This window comes from Ochotona curzoniae, unplaced genomic scaffold (genome assembly GCF_017591425.1).
Source record: "Ochotona curzoniae isolate NIBS_2020 unplaced genomic scaffold, NIBS_Ocur_1.0 contig_4148, whole genome shotgun sequence".
NCBI classification, from domain to species: domain Eukaryota; kingdom Metazoa; phylum Chordata; class Mammalia; order Lagomorpha; family Ochotonidae; genus Ochotona; species Ochotona curzoniae.
The window spans coordinates 1,434,167-1,451,673 of record NW_024466146.1 but is presented as its reverse complement, the minus strand read 5'-3'; the positions used below and the strand labels follow the sequence as shown (position 1 = coordinate 1,451,673).

Genomic DNA, 17,507 nt, shown 5'->3' with positions numbered 1-17,507 from the left:
AAGAGGGTGTGGAGTGGGCTGGGTTGCAACATTCACCAGCTCATACAAGGCCAAATAGAAGGCCAGACTGTACCAGGCACTGGCCTAAAACCCAGTGGCATGTATGAGAACTGGGTCTGGGAGTGGATCAAGTGGACGAACTTGAGAAACTCCCTTGGCAAGTCATAGCTACCGCTGGTGAACATGTGGTCCAGACCTGGGAAAAGTAGCTCCAACAGCTGGCTAATGTATCAATTGGTAATGGAACAGGGTGGATCAGGCAGGACTGATCAAACCTTAGCCCACAAGCAAAACTAGAGACCAGGAGGGGGCCCAGCTGATGCCGAGCTAGGCTCTTGTACCTACTGGTCTATACGAGCCAGGAACACTAAGCCACAGTGTCTAAGGCAGAGATCGGGACAGGTGAGGAGCTGAGCCAAGCTGAGTCAGAACAACCACTGGCATGCACATAATCTATGGCTGGGAACAGACCCAGTTGGGGAGCTAAGGGGACAACCCTAGCTGGGTTGAGGTTGCCACCAAGGGGCACATGGGCTGCAATGGGGGCTGCGTAATGATCAGGAAACAGCTGTAGTCTCCCTTGGCACAAATGTGGCCTGGGACTGGACACACCAAACCAGGCCAGACTCTAACACCCTCTGGTGTCCTGGAGAACCAGGGTAGATGTGGGATGGACCAGGCAAGGTCCTAACTCCTACTGAGCCATGTGTGAGCAGTATGTGGGTATGGACGAGCCATGGCTGGGCTGAAACATTCAACAGCAAGAACCAGTTTGGGTTGAAGGCCAGTCAGGAAAAGCCACTGTTCCTGCTAGGACAGGAGGTGAACTGAGTAGGGCTGGCTCATGGACCCGCTGGTATGTGCAAAATCTGACATTGGGAGAGGTTCTGATGGAAGAGCCTGGGCAACTCCTCTGGCAAGACACAGATCTGGCAGGTAAGCACAAGAAACATGATAGGAAACAGTCCAGAACAGGCCATGGAAAGTTACATATGGCATGGATCGGGGGAAGACCAGGCTGAATCTGTCCACGTCATCTACTGGCAAATCCAGGCACCAGAACAGAGTGTGGGTCGAGCCAGGTTCGGTCGTAACAAAAACTAGTGCACAATATGGAATGCCAAGGTGAGGTTGCCTGTGCCAGAAGTGATCACAGCACCCAAACAGCTCGCGTGAGAACAAGGAAGGGAGGGGGCAGAGCCGGCAGGAGAATAAGGGGTGGTTCCTTTGCTGGACAGCTACACCCACTGGAGAGTGTGAGCTGGGATGGGGGCAGACCAGACTAAGCAGGGTTACCACACCTATGTACCTCATGTGTTCTAGATCAGGGAAAAGCCAGGCTGGACTGATTATTCCTACTGGTGCAAACAAAATTAGAGTGGGTGAGGGTTGTTGGGGCTTAGTCACAGCATCAGCTGGCAGAAGCTGGCACTGGGGGCTAGTTCTGTCAAGTCAAACCACGGAACCACCTGGAGAGTGCATAATCTGGGAGTGGGAGTGGTCTGTGAGTGAAACAGTGGGTTCGTCTCTCTTGGGTTACCACTTCCAAGGGGGGGGGGTGGTGTGGAACCAGGTCAGGAGCTGGGGTGGAAAGGGGATTGGGACAGACTGGATTACTGCAATACATACTGGACACCAGGGTAGGGGGCGGGCCTGGTGGGGGTCATTGCGGGTCGCTCCAACTAGGCTGCAGCTCCCACTGGTTTATGAGAGGGCCAAGAATGTGTTGGGCAGAACCAGGCTGGACTGCAACACCCATTGTTTCCAGTGGAAGTCGGGGCTGAAATCAGAACCAACCCAGCAACTGCAACCACCAGCTGATCAGGGCGATGGACTGTGCCAGGCCCTGCACCTGCTAGTACATACAAGAATCTGGTACGAGAACACCTCAAAGTTTCTTTGGAGATTTCCCCAATCGAAATGCTGGACTCAGAACCCTAACCAAGAAAAGACAGAACAGGTCAATCAAGCATCTCAGCTATATGTTGGCAGTGAAATACGGGGCAAATGGAGACTCTATGATGGACTATGTCAACCAGCGAATTCTTCAAAGACCTCATAGTGCTTGGAGTGGCAAGACTGGCAGCAATTTGTAACTGGTGAACTATCAAAACCACCTGAGCAAGAACCTCAGAGCATACCCTACATCTGGGACCTGGGGAGGGTGGGAAATTGGGTGGGATTTCTCCCTTAATACCCCTCTTTAAACATGAAGGAAACAATATAGAAATTATACTCTTACCCACTTTCCTATAGCCCTTGAACCTTTTTACCCCAATTAACTATGTAAAGATTGTAAAAAATACAATAATAATAACAAAAAAGATGTAGTTAAAAAAAAAAACGAATATCAAGGAGACAAATGAACAAGAATAAGCAGGATTACCTCAAGGGACCATGAAGGGTTTATGTAAAGAAAAGCTCTAAGATTTCTGGGCCATTTCTTAGAGCTTTTGTTCAACTCATGGCAGAGAGATTTAAAGACTGCTCAAGTGCTTAAATGATACACAAGACATTTGAAGCAAGAGACTACCATCATGGTATCAGCGGGTAAAAATGTCTTTGGCTTCAGTGTGAAAGAGTAAGATTGAAGAGAGAACAGAACAACTGGAAAGACACTGCAATGACATGGAAAGAAGACTGAAAAAAAAAAAGCAAACACACATGAGAGGCATTTAAAAAGTAAAATCATCAGAACTTGGCAAGACAAACAGACCTGGAAAAAGAAAGTAGCGAAGATTTAGGATGACTTGCAAGTTTTTCTCTTGAGAAACTGAGAAGCTATTGGTGCTTTGGTCTTACACTGGAAATACAAGAGAAGTGACAAGAGGAAGATGCAGAAGGAGGACGAAGTCAGACTAAGGCATTCCATTTTTAATGCATACATTAGAGATTTCTAAGACTGAATGAAGTGGAATTCTTCAACAGATGGACTTAATGGGGAAAACAAGGAGGAATACAGATGATATTTAAAGCTGTGAAGTAGTTGACAACTCCTAAGGGTAAGCAAAAACAAACAAAACAATCTATGACCAAACACAAAGTCTGCGTTCTAAAAAAGGGAATACTCCAAACAATCTAATAAATAGACAGTGTTGCACAGAAAAAGTAAATGTGTGGGTAGCTTCAATGTTTCAAGAAGTGAATGATTAACAGTAAATCTCCTGGGCGACAGCAGATAATATTTCAAGTGCTTAGGCATTTGCCTCCCCTATGGGAGACCCAAAAGGAGTCCAATCTCCTGGCTTTGGCCTGGTATAGTACTAGCTGTGTTGGGCATGTCAGGAGAGAACCAGCAGGTGGAAGGTCTCTCTTTCTCTGTCACTTTGCCTTTCAAGTAAGCAGGAGAAAAATTAATTTTAAAAGGATATCGAATGTAAAACCTCCCTACAATCTTTTTGTTGTTGTTCATTTTTTAAGAACAGAAAATGTTTATTTCAACAAGTAGAGAAAAAAGGGAGAAAGAATTTAAACATTTTTCTAAAGATTTATTCTATTTGAAAGGCAGAGTTATAGAGGAAGAGAGAAAGAAAACTTCCATCCACTGGTTTACACCCTGAACGGCCACAATGACCACAACTGGGCCAGGCCAAAGCCAGGAGCAATGAGCTTCTTCTTGGTCTCCCTAGTAGGGTAGGGGTCAAGATGATGGGCCATCTTCCCCTGCTTTCTCAGGCACATTAGTGTGGAGCTATATCGTAATGTAGGCTCCCAAGGCCTTGTGCTCTTTCATACATGTGTTAATGTTTTGCTAACCAAATGCTTTCTTTTCCCAATTTTATTTACACATGCAATTTTTCTTAAATCAAAACCAAAATGTGAAGTGCTCCACTTTTGAAAATTAGTCACATTTTCTCTCTTGTGATTTTGCTCCTTAACATCTATCACATGCAGTTCTCTATGTAATCTGTTCAGTAGCTCTCATTTCCTGTTAAAACACTGTTATACTGAAAAATACAATCTTATATTGTTCAAAATCCACTTACAAACAGTAAGTTTCTAGAGTCTGCACTAACTTGCTTAGCCTCCAAACACTCAAGCAGGTATTGCTGACAGTGGAAAAGAATCAAGTAGACAGCTACTTAAAATTTTGCCTGTATAATTATTACTAAATGGTTTAAAGATATGAGAAATAAAGTTATTAATGTCCTCTACTGATATAACTTAGCTTGATCTTGGTTCTTAGTTTTTCATTAATGAAAGCATATTTTGTATGTAAGGAACTACATAATGTATATGAGGAATTACTTAGAGGCAAAAATTTTAGAATTAATATATTTATTAATCTATAGGAAAAACTGCCATGTTTTCAATGTTTCTATGTTACTGTAGCCACATATTATTTGAATAACTATAACAAATGTTATTTGACATTGACAGTGTATCAAATTATCTATGAAACCGGAATTATGTTAAATTAATTTTGTTTGGGAAGATATCTGGAAATATACAAAATTATTGTTTTAGAAAATACAGGGTATAGAAGTTAAGAACAAAGTTGTAAATGTCAAAAAAAGAGCTGCACTGATATTTTAGCTCAGCCACTTCCTGCCTAATCTAGAAATTGCTCATTGTAAGGTTAATATATAGAGGCCATCACTATGGCACAGCTGATAAAATCCCCATCTACAACATTAGTAGCCCATACGGGTACCAATTCAAGTCCTACTTACTCTAATTCCAATCTAGTTCCCTGCTAATCCACCTGGAAAAGTATTAGAAGAGATGGCTCAAGGCATCAGGCCTCTTGATGTGTGAAATCTGCAAGAAGCTCTTGGCTACTGACTTACGACCACACATAGTTCTGGCCATCATGGGCATTTGGGGAATATATCAGCAAATGGAAGAACCCTCTCTCTGTAACGCTACCTTTCAAATAAATAAAACAAATTTTTAATAAAAATGGAGGGGGCCCAGCAGTTCAAGTCCTTGCCTTGAATGCGCCAGGATCCCATATAGGTATTGGTTCTAATACCAGCAGTCCGGCTTCCTATCCAGCTCTCTGCCTGTGGCCTGGGAATTGCAGTCGAGATGGCCCAAAGCCTTGGGACCATGTACCCATGTAGGAGACATGGAGGAAGCTCCTGGCTTTGGATTGTCTCAGCTCTAGCCATTACGGCCGCTTAGGAAGTGAACCATCGGACAGAAAATCTTCCTCTCTGTCTCTCATCCTCTCTGTATGTCTGACTTTCCAATAAAAATAAATAAATCCTTAAAAAAATGGAAGAAAACAAAATAATAATATATAAAGAGGTTTTAAAATGGACTAAGTATATTATGGAAAAACTGCAGTGATTTCTAATTTTTATTTTTTATTACACAGAATAATCTCAAAAATTTTTTTTAAAAGCTTTATTTTTATTGGAAAGACAGATTAGATTTATGGAGACAAGGAGAGACAGAGAAAAAGATCTTCCATCTACTGGTCACTCCCCAAGTGGCCACAATTGTCAGAGCTAAGCAATCTGAAGCCAGAAGCCATGAACCTCTTCTGGATCTTATTAATGTGGGTGCAAGGTCCCGAGGCCTTGGATTATCCTATACTGCTTTCCCAGGGAGTAAGCAGAAAGCTGGATGCACACAAACTATCACACACATGGGATGCCAGCATGAGCAAGGCAGAGATTTAACTATTGAGCCATCATACCTGGCCCAATAATCTCAAATTTTAACTTGACTCTTTCCAAAAATTTAAAAATTCTCTTGTATATTGTACAAACTCAAATGCATAATCTTTGCATTTCAGAGATCTTCTGTCCACAGATCACACCCCAAATGGGAAAGCAGTTGAGGATGGCCCAAAGCTTTGGGACCCTGCACCCACATGGGAGACCTGGGAAAAGCTCCTTGGGTCCTGGCTTCAGGTCAGCTCAGCTCTAGCTGTTGTGGCCACTTGGGGAGTGAGCCAGAGGAAGAAAGATCTCCCTCTCTTTCTCTCCTGCTGTATATCTGATTTTGCAATAAAAATAAATAAAACTTAAAAAAAATAAAGTATCTAGATGGCTATGCCACTATAATAAAGCTGGTGAAGCCATTGTCTGTTAACGCCTACATCCTGTACAGGTGCCAGTTCAAGTTCTGCCTGCTGTGCTTCCAATCAGTGCTAATGGCGTGAGAAAAACACTAAATTGGCGCAGATCCCTAGGCCCCTGCTACCCACATACAAGACCAGAAGAAGCTCCAGGCTCCTGGCCTCCACCTGGGTGTCGTAGACATCTGGATAATGAACCAGTAGATGGAAGAACTATCTTTCTCCCCTCTGCTCTCTGTTTAACTCTGAATTTCAAATAAATAAATAAATCTTAAAAAGAAAATATTTAGTAGTTAAAAATGATACAATAATAATTTCAAGACAAAACCTGGTTATATAACCATAAAGTTATTACATGCCCAATTTGAATCAAAATATAACCATAATAATAGCTACTTAAAATCAAAGACAATAATAGTAACAGAAAAATACCTTGCAGTTCTGAAGCAATCGTATGAGATGTTCAAAGCAGTTACTGTTAAGAAAAATGGCCTGAAGAACAGGTCTATCTGTACAATCTAACATGGCAGTAATGGTATCTAAAATAAATAAAAAATAAAGTAAAATCACCTATGTCAAAGTGAAAATTTGAAATCATACAAACATTCACACAGATTTTTAGTTTTTTAGCTGACAAAGTAGGATACCTGTAATTATTACTTTTATACTGCCTCATGTTTCTATATAAGTAACATATATTTCCCAGAGATTCATTTAATTGTTTTTCCACCATCAGAGTCTAACTAATTGTGCTGTCCATCTTGATATTAATAAGCAGCAACCTATTACGTCTGGCAACATAGTTTCAGCTATATATTAACAAATTATCATATGTTAATTTTGAAAATAAGACTTAGTGTAAGGAACTACATTGTGTTAATAGCATTTGTATTTAACATCCAACATGAGAATATCATTAAAAAAAAAACCTAGGAAAAATAATGAAAAACAACTAGCAGAAAGACAGGGAAAGAGGTACAGAGATCTTGAAGAAAAATAACAAAATCAGGAGACTTCTAGAGTAAGGAAAGAAACAGAAGTGACCTTGCCAGAGATGTTATAGAGACTGTATATAGACTGTATATAGTTCTTCCATCCAGTCAAAAACCACAAATGGCACTTTGAGAAATTCTACCAGCAAAATTTTGAAATCATAGTCAACTTTGTATTTAATACTGATGGTTTCAGCAAATTATATATTCAAAACAATATAGGAACGTGATTTTGTCACTGTTACAGATAAGATGTTACAGACAAATCAATTCTGTATTAATTATCTGGAAGTCAAAATATAAACACTCGCATTATATCTAACTCAATCAACCTTTTCCACATAATGACCAATACTTCAACAATAAAAAAAAAAGCAGAAAATATGAAAATAAAGATTTGACCCAGAGCAAAATGTCTTTATGCAATACTTACTCAGCATTTTGATCTGTACTGCTATGAACCGTCTTTCCCATTGTCTGGATCTCCTTTGGTTAGGTAATGCTGAATGATCTGAATTTAACAATTTAAAATAATTCTCCAAAATAGTGCTAGTTTCCACTTGACGCTGGTCAGAGCTGCTTGTGAGAAGGATATGCACCACTTCTGTAAGGCACTTCAGGGTCAGTTCTATCTTCCTACCCACTTCTTCAGGCTCTCCATCCTCCCAAGAATCACAATCCGCCAAAACCCGCATAAGAACTTCCATGGTGGCTGGAGAAATTGCTTGCAAAGCATTCTTCTGAAACATCACAGGCAATAAAAATGAAACTCAAACCTGAATCAAGTGTTGTATGTTTGCAACAACAAACCTAAATTTAATAAATCTATAGACAGTTTTCAAAGTTAATAAATCAACATATTAAAAACTTAAACAGAAACTTTAACAGACACTACTAGTGTTTTACAACTACTAAGTCTACCCTTCTGCAAAACCCACAGAAAAATCCCTTTCTACATTGCTCTGCAGCTAGGGGTATCTTTGGACAAAGTTATGTCCAGGGACATAAAAAGGAAGGACTCTGCCCTTTAATGACTGGAGCTATCTTTCTATCAGGAGGAGATAAACCCAAGAATTAAAATAGGCTACAGAGAGCAGAAAAGGAATGTTACAGTATCTTAGTTGTTGGTCTCATCACTGAGATGCAGGATTAATGCACAACTGCCTACGCAACTGCATTTCTTAAGTAAGAATAAAAAGCAAAACAAAACAAAACACTGTGAATTTGGTAGAGCCTCTCTCAGGTTTTGTTGGTTATTGCTAATCCATACTAACAGATTTAACTATATATAAGGTGACTTAGTTGGCACTGATTCTATAAATATGTTTTTGAAATTTAATAAATTAACTAGTAGCTATATGAAGCTGATCCATTAGAAATTGGAAAGAATTACTTACTGCCATAAATCACTAAATTGAAATATGAGACAGAATTAAATTGTGCCAAGATTATCTGAAAGTAATCACACTTTCGTGATTAAGATTGGTATCATAAATAACTATTAACAAACAGTATCAAAATAACAGGTATAAATACTACTGTAGAAGAAACTGAAGGACACAATATTCAGTCTCTATCTCCATCATTATAGGTAGAACTTTGACATTTTCTTAGACATTAAGCTCTCCAGAATAAAGATTTCATTCCCTAACCTCCCTTTGTTGCTGAGGTGTTAGGGAAATAGGCCTTATAAAATTTTAATCTGGAAAATGCTGCCTTCTTTCTACGCATACAACAGAATCTGGCAAAAAGCCAGATTTTTCACTATCTCTTTAAGTGACAGCTGACATGTACCACCTGCTCCCTACTTCATTATCTTCTCCCATCTTTGCAGCCCAAATGTGATCAGCATGGCCAGAACTCTAGAAGCAATTTGTATTGGGACACAGAACAGTAGGGACAACAACTGACAATCAAGAAGAACTTGAGCCTCTGAAGTTCCCAAGTCCCCAGGTAACTATTGGCTGTTCACTACTTTTTAAAATAGAGACAACTAACAAAATTGGTACAAGTTTACGGTTAACTATTATTTATGGAAAACAATAAAACTGGATTTATTCTTTTACAAGCACTCTGTTTAGTGCTTTATTTATATTCTTACAATGGATATGGGATAGGATAGTGAGCTGAACTGCAGGCCATAAACCGCAAGTTCCTGCCCCAAATAACTGTATCCTACTTGTCCCACTGAATACCCTCTTTGCTAAGATGCCCTGTTTTCAGGCTAGGCCTGGGAGAAAGTTGCCATATAAATATGGTTGTTAAGCTCCATGTGAAATCTTACAGAGGCAAAAAAAATTCCCAGGTGACTCCATTACTTCACAAAAGGGGATATTGCAAGGGCCTTGTCCCTGTTTCCTTGGAAGCCAAAATTTAAAAAGGTGCAAAGCTGCTTCTTTCTCTTTCTACTTCCGTTCTCCCAACCCTTCCCTTCTTTTCCATTCCTCACCTATGCCCAGGTGTGTTGGGGGTTCCTTTCCCACCTTTTAAATAAACACTACCACCTAGGCCATCCTCTATGTATCTGCACTTAAAATGCTTCTCTCAGTAGAAGGTAAGATCATAGAATAAAAAAAACTACACTTTACATCTCCCTCTTCACAACTATCCTATAAATGTTAGTGTTTCCATATTTTAAAAAAGAAAAAAGAAACAAAACACATATAAAAGTTATAAAATCAGTAATGAGATAGACCTAGGTCAGCCTGATTTCAAAGTTTTGCTCTTATTGGATCAGGCGAAAAGTCAGGCTGAGTTGACTGTTCTTACTGGAGCAAGCATAAGCCAGAGTGGGTGTGGGTAGGCTGGGTTTGGCCATAGCATCACCTGGCAGATGCTGGCAAAAGGGGCAAATTCTGTCAAACTGCAAAACCACCTGGAGAGTGCAAGATGTGGGAGTGGACCAGTAGGGAAACAGTGGGCACCTCCCTTCTGGCCTGAGAACCAGGATTTGGGCAGGCATGGCTAGACAGAGAGTGGTACCCACCAACAGGTGTGTGGGCTGGAGAGTGGAGCTGGTTCAGTTGAACTAAGTTTCAATGCCCATTGACATGTATGAGAGCTGAATGGGATGTGGGACAGACTGGACCAGTGTGCTGTACATACTAGCAAGCACAGAAACCAGGGCAGGGGTGGGCCTGATTGGGATTATTGTGGATTACTTTGATTAGGCTGTAGCTCCCACTGGCTGGCGTGGGGGCAGAGTATGTAGTGGGCAGGATCAGGCTGGGCTGCAACACCCATTTGTTCATGTTAAAGACAGAGCTGGAGATAGAATTGATCCAGCAATTGCATGTACAAAAGCTGATTGGGGTGACAGATTGTGCTGGACCTTGTATTGGCAAGCACACACAAGAATCATGTCTAAGGGACCCAAGATGGTAGTTAATGGCTAAAATGCTCACCTTGCATGTGCCAGGATCCAATATGGGTGCCAGTTCTAACACCAGAGGCCCCACTTTCCCATCCAGCTCCCTGCCTGTGGCCTGGGAAAGCAGTCAAGGACAGCCGAAAACCTTGAGACCTGCACCCACATAGGAAACCCAGAAAAGACTCCAGGCTCCTGGCTCAGGACTGGCACAACTCCAGTCATAGTGACTGCTGGGGAATGAATCAACAAACTGAAGACCTTCCTCTCTCTCTTCTCTGCATATCTTACTTTCCAAATAAAATAAATAAATCTTAACAACAACAAAAAAATCAGGCCTCCTCTGAGGGATCACCTCAAATGAAGTTTCTCTGGGGATCCCCCAACTGAGTCACTGGACTCTCTGTATATCCGCCTTTCCAATAAAAAATTAAAAAAAAAAAAATCCCAACCATGGAGAGAATTGCAGGTTCCATGATCTGACTGTGGAGTGCATGTGTCAGAGCTGGGCATCCTCAATGGCTTAGACCGAGCAGTGGACAACATATCCAGGTGCACATGGAGGATATGGCAGTACATTGGAGCTTGCAGATGATACCTGGTACCATAACAGAGGACGAAGATAGAACAAACTGATCAACTATCCCAGCCAAGTGTTGGCAGTGAGTATCTGGGCAGGCTGTAAGGTGGACTCTGTCAACTGGTGGATTCTGGAGAGATATCATCATGCTTGCAGTGGTGAGATAAGCAGTAACTCAGAACTATTGAGCTATCAAAGCCTCTTGAGCAGGATCCTCAGAACATGCCCCAAGGCAGGGACCCTGGGATGATGTTGGGTGGCTGTCCTCCATCCCAGGTACAGAGGCATTTGGGAGGCTGGGTGTGACTTCTGCCCCCCTCCCCCTTTCCCTTAGACACAGAAAAGAAAAAAAGAGAATGCGGAAATAATGGTCTCACCTACCTTCCTGTAGCCCTTGACCTTATTGCCCTAATCAACTATGTAAAAATCATTAAAAATAAAAATAATTATCAAAAAATGTCTTGTTCTTAACATTATACAAAGCAGAATATGGTTTTTAGATATTTAATTTACTTCATTTTAATTTTTGTATTCCCAAATCTAAAGAACAACTACATCAATGGGTTGATGTTTTGGGAAAGGAGTCACTGGACTTCAATTTAACTGTACTATGCCCTCATCACAAGAATCAGGCCTTTACAGTAAATAAAACACCAAATTTGAACTCAAGTATCTTCTAAATTTTCATGTTAACTTTTCATTAAAGTGGTCTCTTAGGAAAAGCCATACACAGAAGAACAAGCCTTTTCATATTCAAAAAGAAATAGGATCCAATCAGCTATACTATACTATCCATTAATAACAATGCCACTTCTATGTTCACCTATAAATACTTATAATCCCAATAACAGTAAAGAAATGATGGGAAGGGGTGATACCAATCTAAATGAAAGCTAACAATTAAAATAGAAATATCACCAAGCAAACAAATTGGAACATAAGATTTTTAGTTACCATTCCTTTCAAGAAAATTTGTGAAAAGGAGAAGGCAACACAAAGCCAAAAAGAAACCTAAGTAGGTATTGTAGAGTTAAAAACAAAACAGAGTAAACATGGTTTACTGCTAACTGAAATACTTTTCACTTTTGTAACTTCTGCTTTGCTTGCTTGGTTAAGAACTGTGTGAGTTCACAGGCCAAGCAACCTACATGACCTTTAGCACTGATGGGCCTAAATTTCCATGAATCAAGGCCAAAGCCTGGTTATCGCACAGATGGCTTCAAGGCTGGAGTCTGGTTACCCTAATTACTGGACTGGAGAAAAACCACGCACAGGCTCTCCAACCAAAATAGGCAAAAGAATGTGTGGTCTTTCCTCCCTCACCTTACAAACTATTGTAAACTGCCCCTTTCAAGCTGTTGCCTATTGCCCCTATCAAAACCCTGCAAATGTGCTGTTAAGGGTCACACTCTGGTATGGGGTGTCGGTCCCAGTCTGTGGGTCAGTTGGTCGATGGGTCGGTGGGTCCGTTGCCTTATCTCACATTTTATTAAAACTTTGTTGTGATTGTCACTGATGTGTGTACCATTCTGTTTTAGCGACACCACAGGGATTATGGCCAGGAACCAAAAAAGGGACAGGATAAATTAAACAAAAGAGAAGGACATTTCAGTGGTACTCTGAAAGCTACAGTAAGAGGAAATACAAGCAAACAGGAAAAACACCCATGAAGTACAAAGGCCATGTATGAGTATACACAGGGGAAAACAAAAGACAGAACAAACACAGGGAGATAAGGAGAGCTGCTCCAGTATCAACAGAATTCTTATCTCAAGATGGTTTCATAAGATCAAATCCAAATAGATGAGTAAAAATTGGACACATTAAATTGAAAAAAGGCCACCTAACTATGCATATAATTATTATATATTATATATATTTATACAAGTTTATATAACTATAATTAAGTTTCTCTAAAAAGTGAAAAATACTTTCTCAAATCTCCACGAACAGGAAATGAAAAATTATCAAATAAAGAGCAACCTCCTATTGCTGTAATATTTAAAATTTCCTACTGATACAAAACAATGCAAATAAATGTCAAAATATCCATCTTAACTTCTGTGGCATCTTCCTGAGTGTAGTCAGAGATTCTTTCCTAATGCCTAAAATGCTATTGCTTACTATATTAATGGTATCGCTTTATATCTTTAAATAAAATTTAAGTTTTTAAAACTATAATTTCTCAGTTTTAAAATAAAAGCACACCTTTTAAAATTGATGTATTATTTGAAAGGCAGACAGAGAGGTCCCACTTGCTAATTTGTTCCCCAAATGCTCACATGGGCTTAAGCTGGGCTGGAGCCAAACCCAGGAGCCCAGTTACTTCACTACTGCCGCTGCCTCCCAGAGTCTGCATTAGCACACAGAGTCAGAGTTGGTATCAAATTCAGGAACTCCAATATGCAATGTGGGTATCTTGACCACTAGATTAAATACTTAACCTAAGATTATAATTTCAGCATGAGAGAAAAAGTCAATACTTAAAAAGAAGGAAGTAAAATCTTAAAACTAAGATGAAAAAGAGGAGGAAATAAGACAAAGCAAGCAAATTTGAAAAATTGTCAGATGTGAATAGAAAAGTACTATATATTTGTATTAATCTCTAAGATAAATTTAATACTACTTCCAAATTTAAATATAAGTAATAAAGAAAAACTATGTAAAGCCAGATACTATTAAATATGGTTATTTATCTAGTATTTCATTATATGTGCTAATCAGACTTTTGAAAGACAAGTAAAATAACTAAAGAGATGAGTTGTAAAGAAGATACACATTTTAACAAAAGTTTATGGTTAATAAAATTATAAAAAGAAATACATTAAGTAAACCATGGAAAGCTTTCCAGGATGTTAACTATCATTTTAAATATAAACTTTCAACATTTTGCTTACCTGCCCACCAGCTACAATGGCTCCAAACAGATGTAATAAGCAGCACTTCAGACTTTCCTTGAGATGTTCACTTTCCTGAAAACACTCTGTGAATACAACATACAAATAAACAAAAATAAGAATTCTCTTTCACAAGACATTTTACCTCTAAGGAATGTCTGACACAGAAACTTAAAGAACTACTTATGAAACAACTAAGATGTTTTAAAGAAAAGTTGAAAATGAATGTTTTCATAGGAAACGATAAGATAAACCATCTATGAGGTAGCATTTTAAGCGTCTCATTTATTTATTAAGCATACTCATTTAATCGTCATTATACTTCACACAGGATGATAATCTGTGCCCATGTATAAATGTACAAAGAAGTTCTGAAGTTAATATCTTGCCAGAGGTGCTCACATCACTACTTATCAACAGAGTTAACAATTACCCAAACCTGACAAAAGTTTCTTGTACAACTATTACAATGACAACCACCTCCACCACTACTGCCTGTTATAATTTTCACCTACAGATGGTCAATCATAAAACAAAAGTATCGAGCTTAAAATATTTTCTAGGTCTGTTCCAGGGCAAGAATTTGAAAACTCTAGTCTCTACAGTAATCTTTCTCCTAACATTATTAATTTTTTTAAAAAATAAAACCATACAATGGGTAAAGCAAAGAAAATTAAAACCAAGACTTAACAAGGGAAAGCAAGCCTTTCTGTGACCAATTCCTTAATCCATCACATTACCTCCACTTTAAAAACAAAAGCTATGCATATACAGGCACCCCTGCAGATAGTGGATCCCAGGAGCCGCCCTAGCCCAGAGAGAAACCATTTTCCCATGTATGTATGCTCAGTTTCTATAGCAAATGCTGTAATATCCACAGAGAATCTTCTACTTATTCCTTCATCTTCTTTAAATAATCTCTGAATTACTTGGGGGAAAAAAAAAAAAACACTAAGTGTTTGGGCAGCCATTGAAAGGGAAAGAAGTGTGGCTTCGTGTGTGCGGAGATGTGTAGACAAGGAGGTGGGGGCAGCTGACTTGGAGTCCCAAATCCTTGGTCTCCATTTGCTATTCCTTTTTTTTTTTTCCTCCTTCACATCTAGCTGGTGGCAGTAGGTGTTTATATTTGCACTTATTTTCACTCATTTCCAAATCTTTAAAATTTTTAGGGTTGGGGTGAACTCAGATGTCAAATAGCAGGAGAGTGTGTTTTCCGGCAGCACAAAGCATGGCCCCAACATGGCCCTGGCCCTGGCCTTGCATGCGCCAGGATTCCATGAGCCAGCTTGTATCTAGGCTGTTCCACTTCCCATCCAGCTCCCTGCTTGTGACTTGGGAAAGCAGTTGAAGATGGCCCAAACACTTGGGCTCTGGAACCCATAAAGGCCTGGAAGAAGCTCCTGGCTTTGGATCAGCTCTGACTTTACAAAATACATGCATACATACATACAAAACAAACCATGGTTTATCAGCGTGAGCCCACCCAAGTTGCCACTTGCCTTGGTCCAGGCGCCCACCTGTCACTTTAACAAGGTGGGCGAGAGAGGGACCTCCCCAAATAAATAAATAAACCATGGCTAACACACTGAGAGTATGTTCTCTCATCATAATGGGATTACATTAGAAAGTATCAAGAGATCGTGTCATCAAGATGGTACCAAAAGCATTGGCCTGGTGTGGTAACATAGTGGCTCAAGTCCTTATCTTGTATTGTGGTTTTTCGTTTAAGGGGATGTACGGTAACTGTGAAACGGAGACTATTATATCCAGATGTGAGGATACAATGCAGTATGCATCTCTACTTCCAGAGAAAGAAGAACTCCCAATAAAACTGTTTACTATATTTTGACAATAGGATGCTGGACTCTCTGCAATTGTCCATGCCCACAATGATGGACATATGACTGTGTATGAAGAACTATGCCATAGTAATATTATAGGGAAACTCTATGGTTTCAGCCATCCACACTGGAGACGTGTAATTAGTGCAAGCTCATACTGGCCCTGTTCTAGCTATTGCAGGCCTTTGCAGAATGAAGTAGCAGATGGGCAATCTATTCTCCTAATTCAAAAAGGTCACAAAAGATCAAGGCATGTGGTTATGTGGCTGACACCTGCACCCCACACCAGCATGCCTGGTTTGTACTCTTGGCCTCTGCTCCCAGCTCTAGTCTCCTGCTAATGGGAACTCGGGGAGATAAACAGCGACAGCTCAAGTAACTACATTGCTAACACCCGTGTGGGAGACCTGGACTGAGTTCCATGCTCTGAGCTTCAGAGGCCTGTAGGCACTCAGAGTGAACCAGCAGTCTGTTCTCCTTGAAAGTCTATCTTGTCCATCTTTCACATAACTAAATAAATAAATAAATAAATAAATAAATAAAAGATCTTACAGAATGAAATAACAAGGTAAGTTCATTATCAGGCAAAATTTTTAAAATTATGTATATGAAGAGATTAAAAACTCAAAATATTTTATGGAAATCTACACATGGAATTCAATTTATTTTGTATAATGATATACAAACATTATAAACTTTGTGGAAAATAGAATTAAAATACACTTATCTTTTTTTTCATTTTATATTATATTTTTTACAATCTTTACATAGTTAATTAGGGTAAAAAGATTCAAGGGTTACAAGAAAGTGGGTAACACTATTATTTCCATATTGTTTCCTTCATGTATCTGAAGCAAAGGGGGATATTCAGGGAGAAGCCCCACCCAGTTTCCCACCCTCCCCAGGTCCCGGATGTAGGGCATGCTCTGAGGTTCTTGCTCAAGTGGTTTTGATAGTTCACCAGTTACAAATTGCTGCCAATCTTGCCACTCCATGCACTATAAGGTCTTTGAAGAATCCACTGATTGACATAGTCCATCATAGAGTCTCCATTTGCCCCGTATTTCACTGCCAACATATAGCTGAGATGCTTGATTGACCTGTTCTGTCTTCTGTCTTTTCTTGGTTAGGGTTCTGAGTCCAGCATTTCGATTGGGGAGATCGCCAAAAAAACTTTGTCTGAGATGTTCTCATACCAGATTCTTGTATGTGCTAGCAAGCACAGAGCCCAGCACAGTCCATCGCCCTGATCAGCTGGTGGTTGCAATTACTGGGTTGGTTCTGATTTCACTCCCGACTTCCACTGGAAACAATGGGTGTTGCAGCCCAGCCTGGTCCTGCCCAGCACATACTTGGCCCTTGCATAAACCAGTGGGAGCTGCAGCCTAGTTGGAGCGACCCGCAATGACCCCCACCAGGCCCGCCCCCTACCCTGGTGTCCAGTATGTGTAGCAGACTAGTCCAGTCTGTCCCACATCCCATTTGGCTCTTGTAAATGTCAATAGGTATTGAAGGTTAGTTCCATCTAACCAGCTCAACACTCCAGCCCTCACGGATGTTGTTGAGTGCCTCTCTGTCTAGCCACCCCAGCACCTGTCCTAGTTTTCATGCCCTCCCGTGGAAGTTCCTCCCAAGAGGGAAGAACCCACTATTTCTCTCCCAGGTGTCTCTCACTCCCAAACTATACACTCTCCAGGTGGTTCTGTGGTTTGACTTGACAGAACTAGCCCCCAGTGCCAGCTTCAACCAGATAATGCTGTGACTAAGCCCCAACAACCCTCACCCACTCTAATTTTGTT

The 17,507-nt window shown here is 40.2% G+C and overlaps 1 protein-coding gene across 4 annotated transcripts in view; it reads right to left on the bottom strand.

Moving 5' to 3' along the window:
- The window catches only part of NBEAL1 (neurobeachin like 1), a 155,093-nt gene that overhangs the window by 93,095 nt on the left and 44,491 nt on the right, over nt 1-17,507 (bottom strand). For all 4 annotated transcript variants that reach the window (XM_040984461.1, XM_040984463.1, XM_040984464.1 and 1 more), the window contains 3 exons: nt 13,868-13,953; nt 7,457-7,763; nt 6,464-6,570 (listed from right to left, as the gene is read on the bottom strand). In XM_040984461.1, coding sequence (XP_040840395.1) covers nt 6,464-6,570; nt 7,457-7,763; nt 13,868-13,953 — 500 coding nt within the window. The remainder of the gene's footprint in view (nt 1-6,463; nt 6,571-7,456; nt 7,764-13,867; nt 13,954-17,507) is intronic.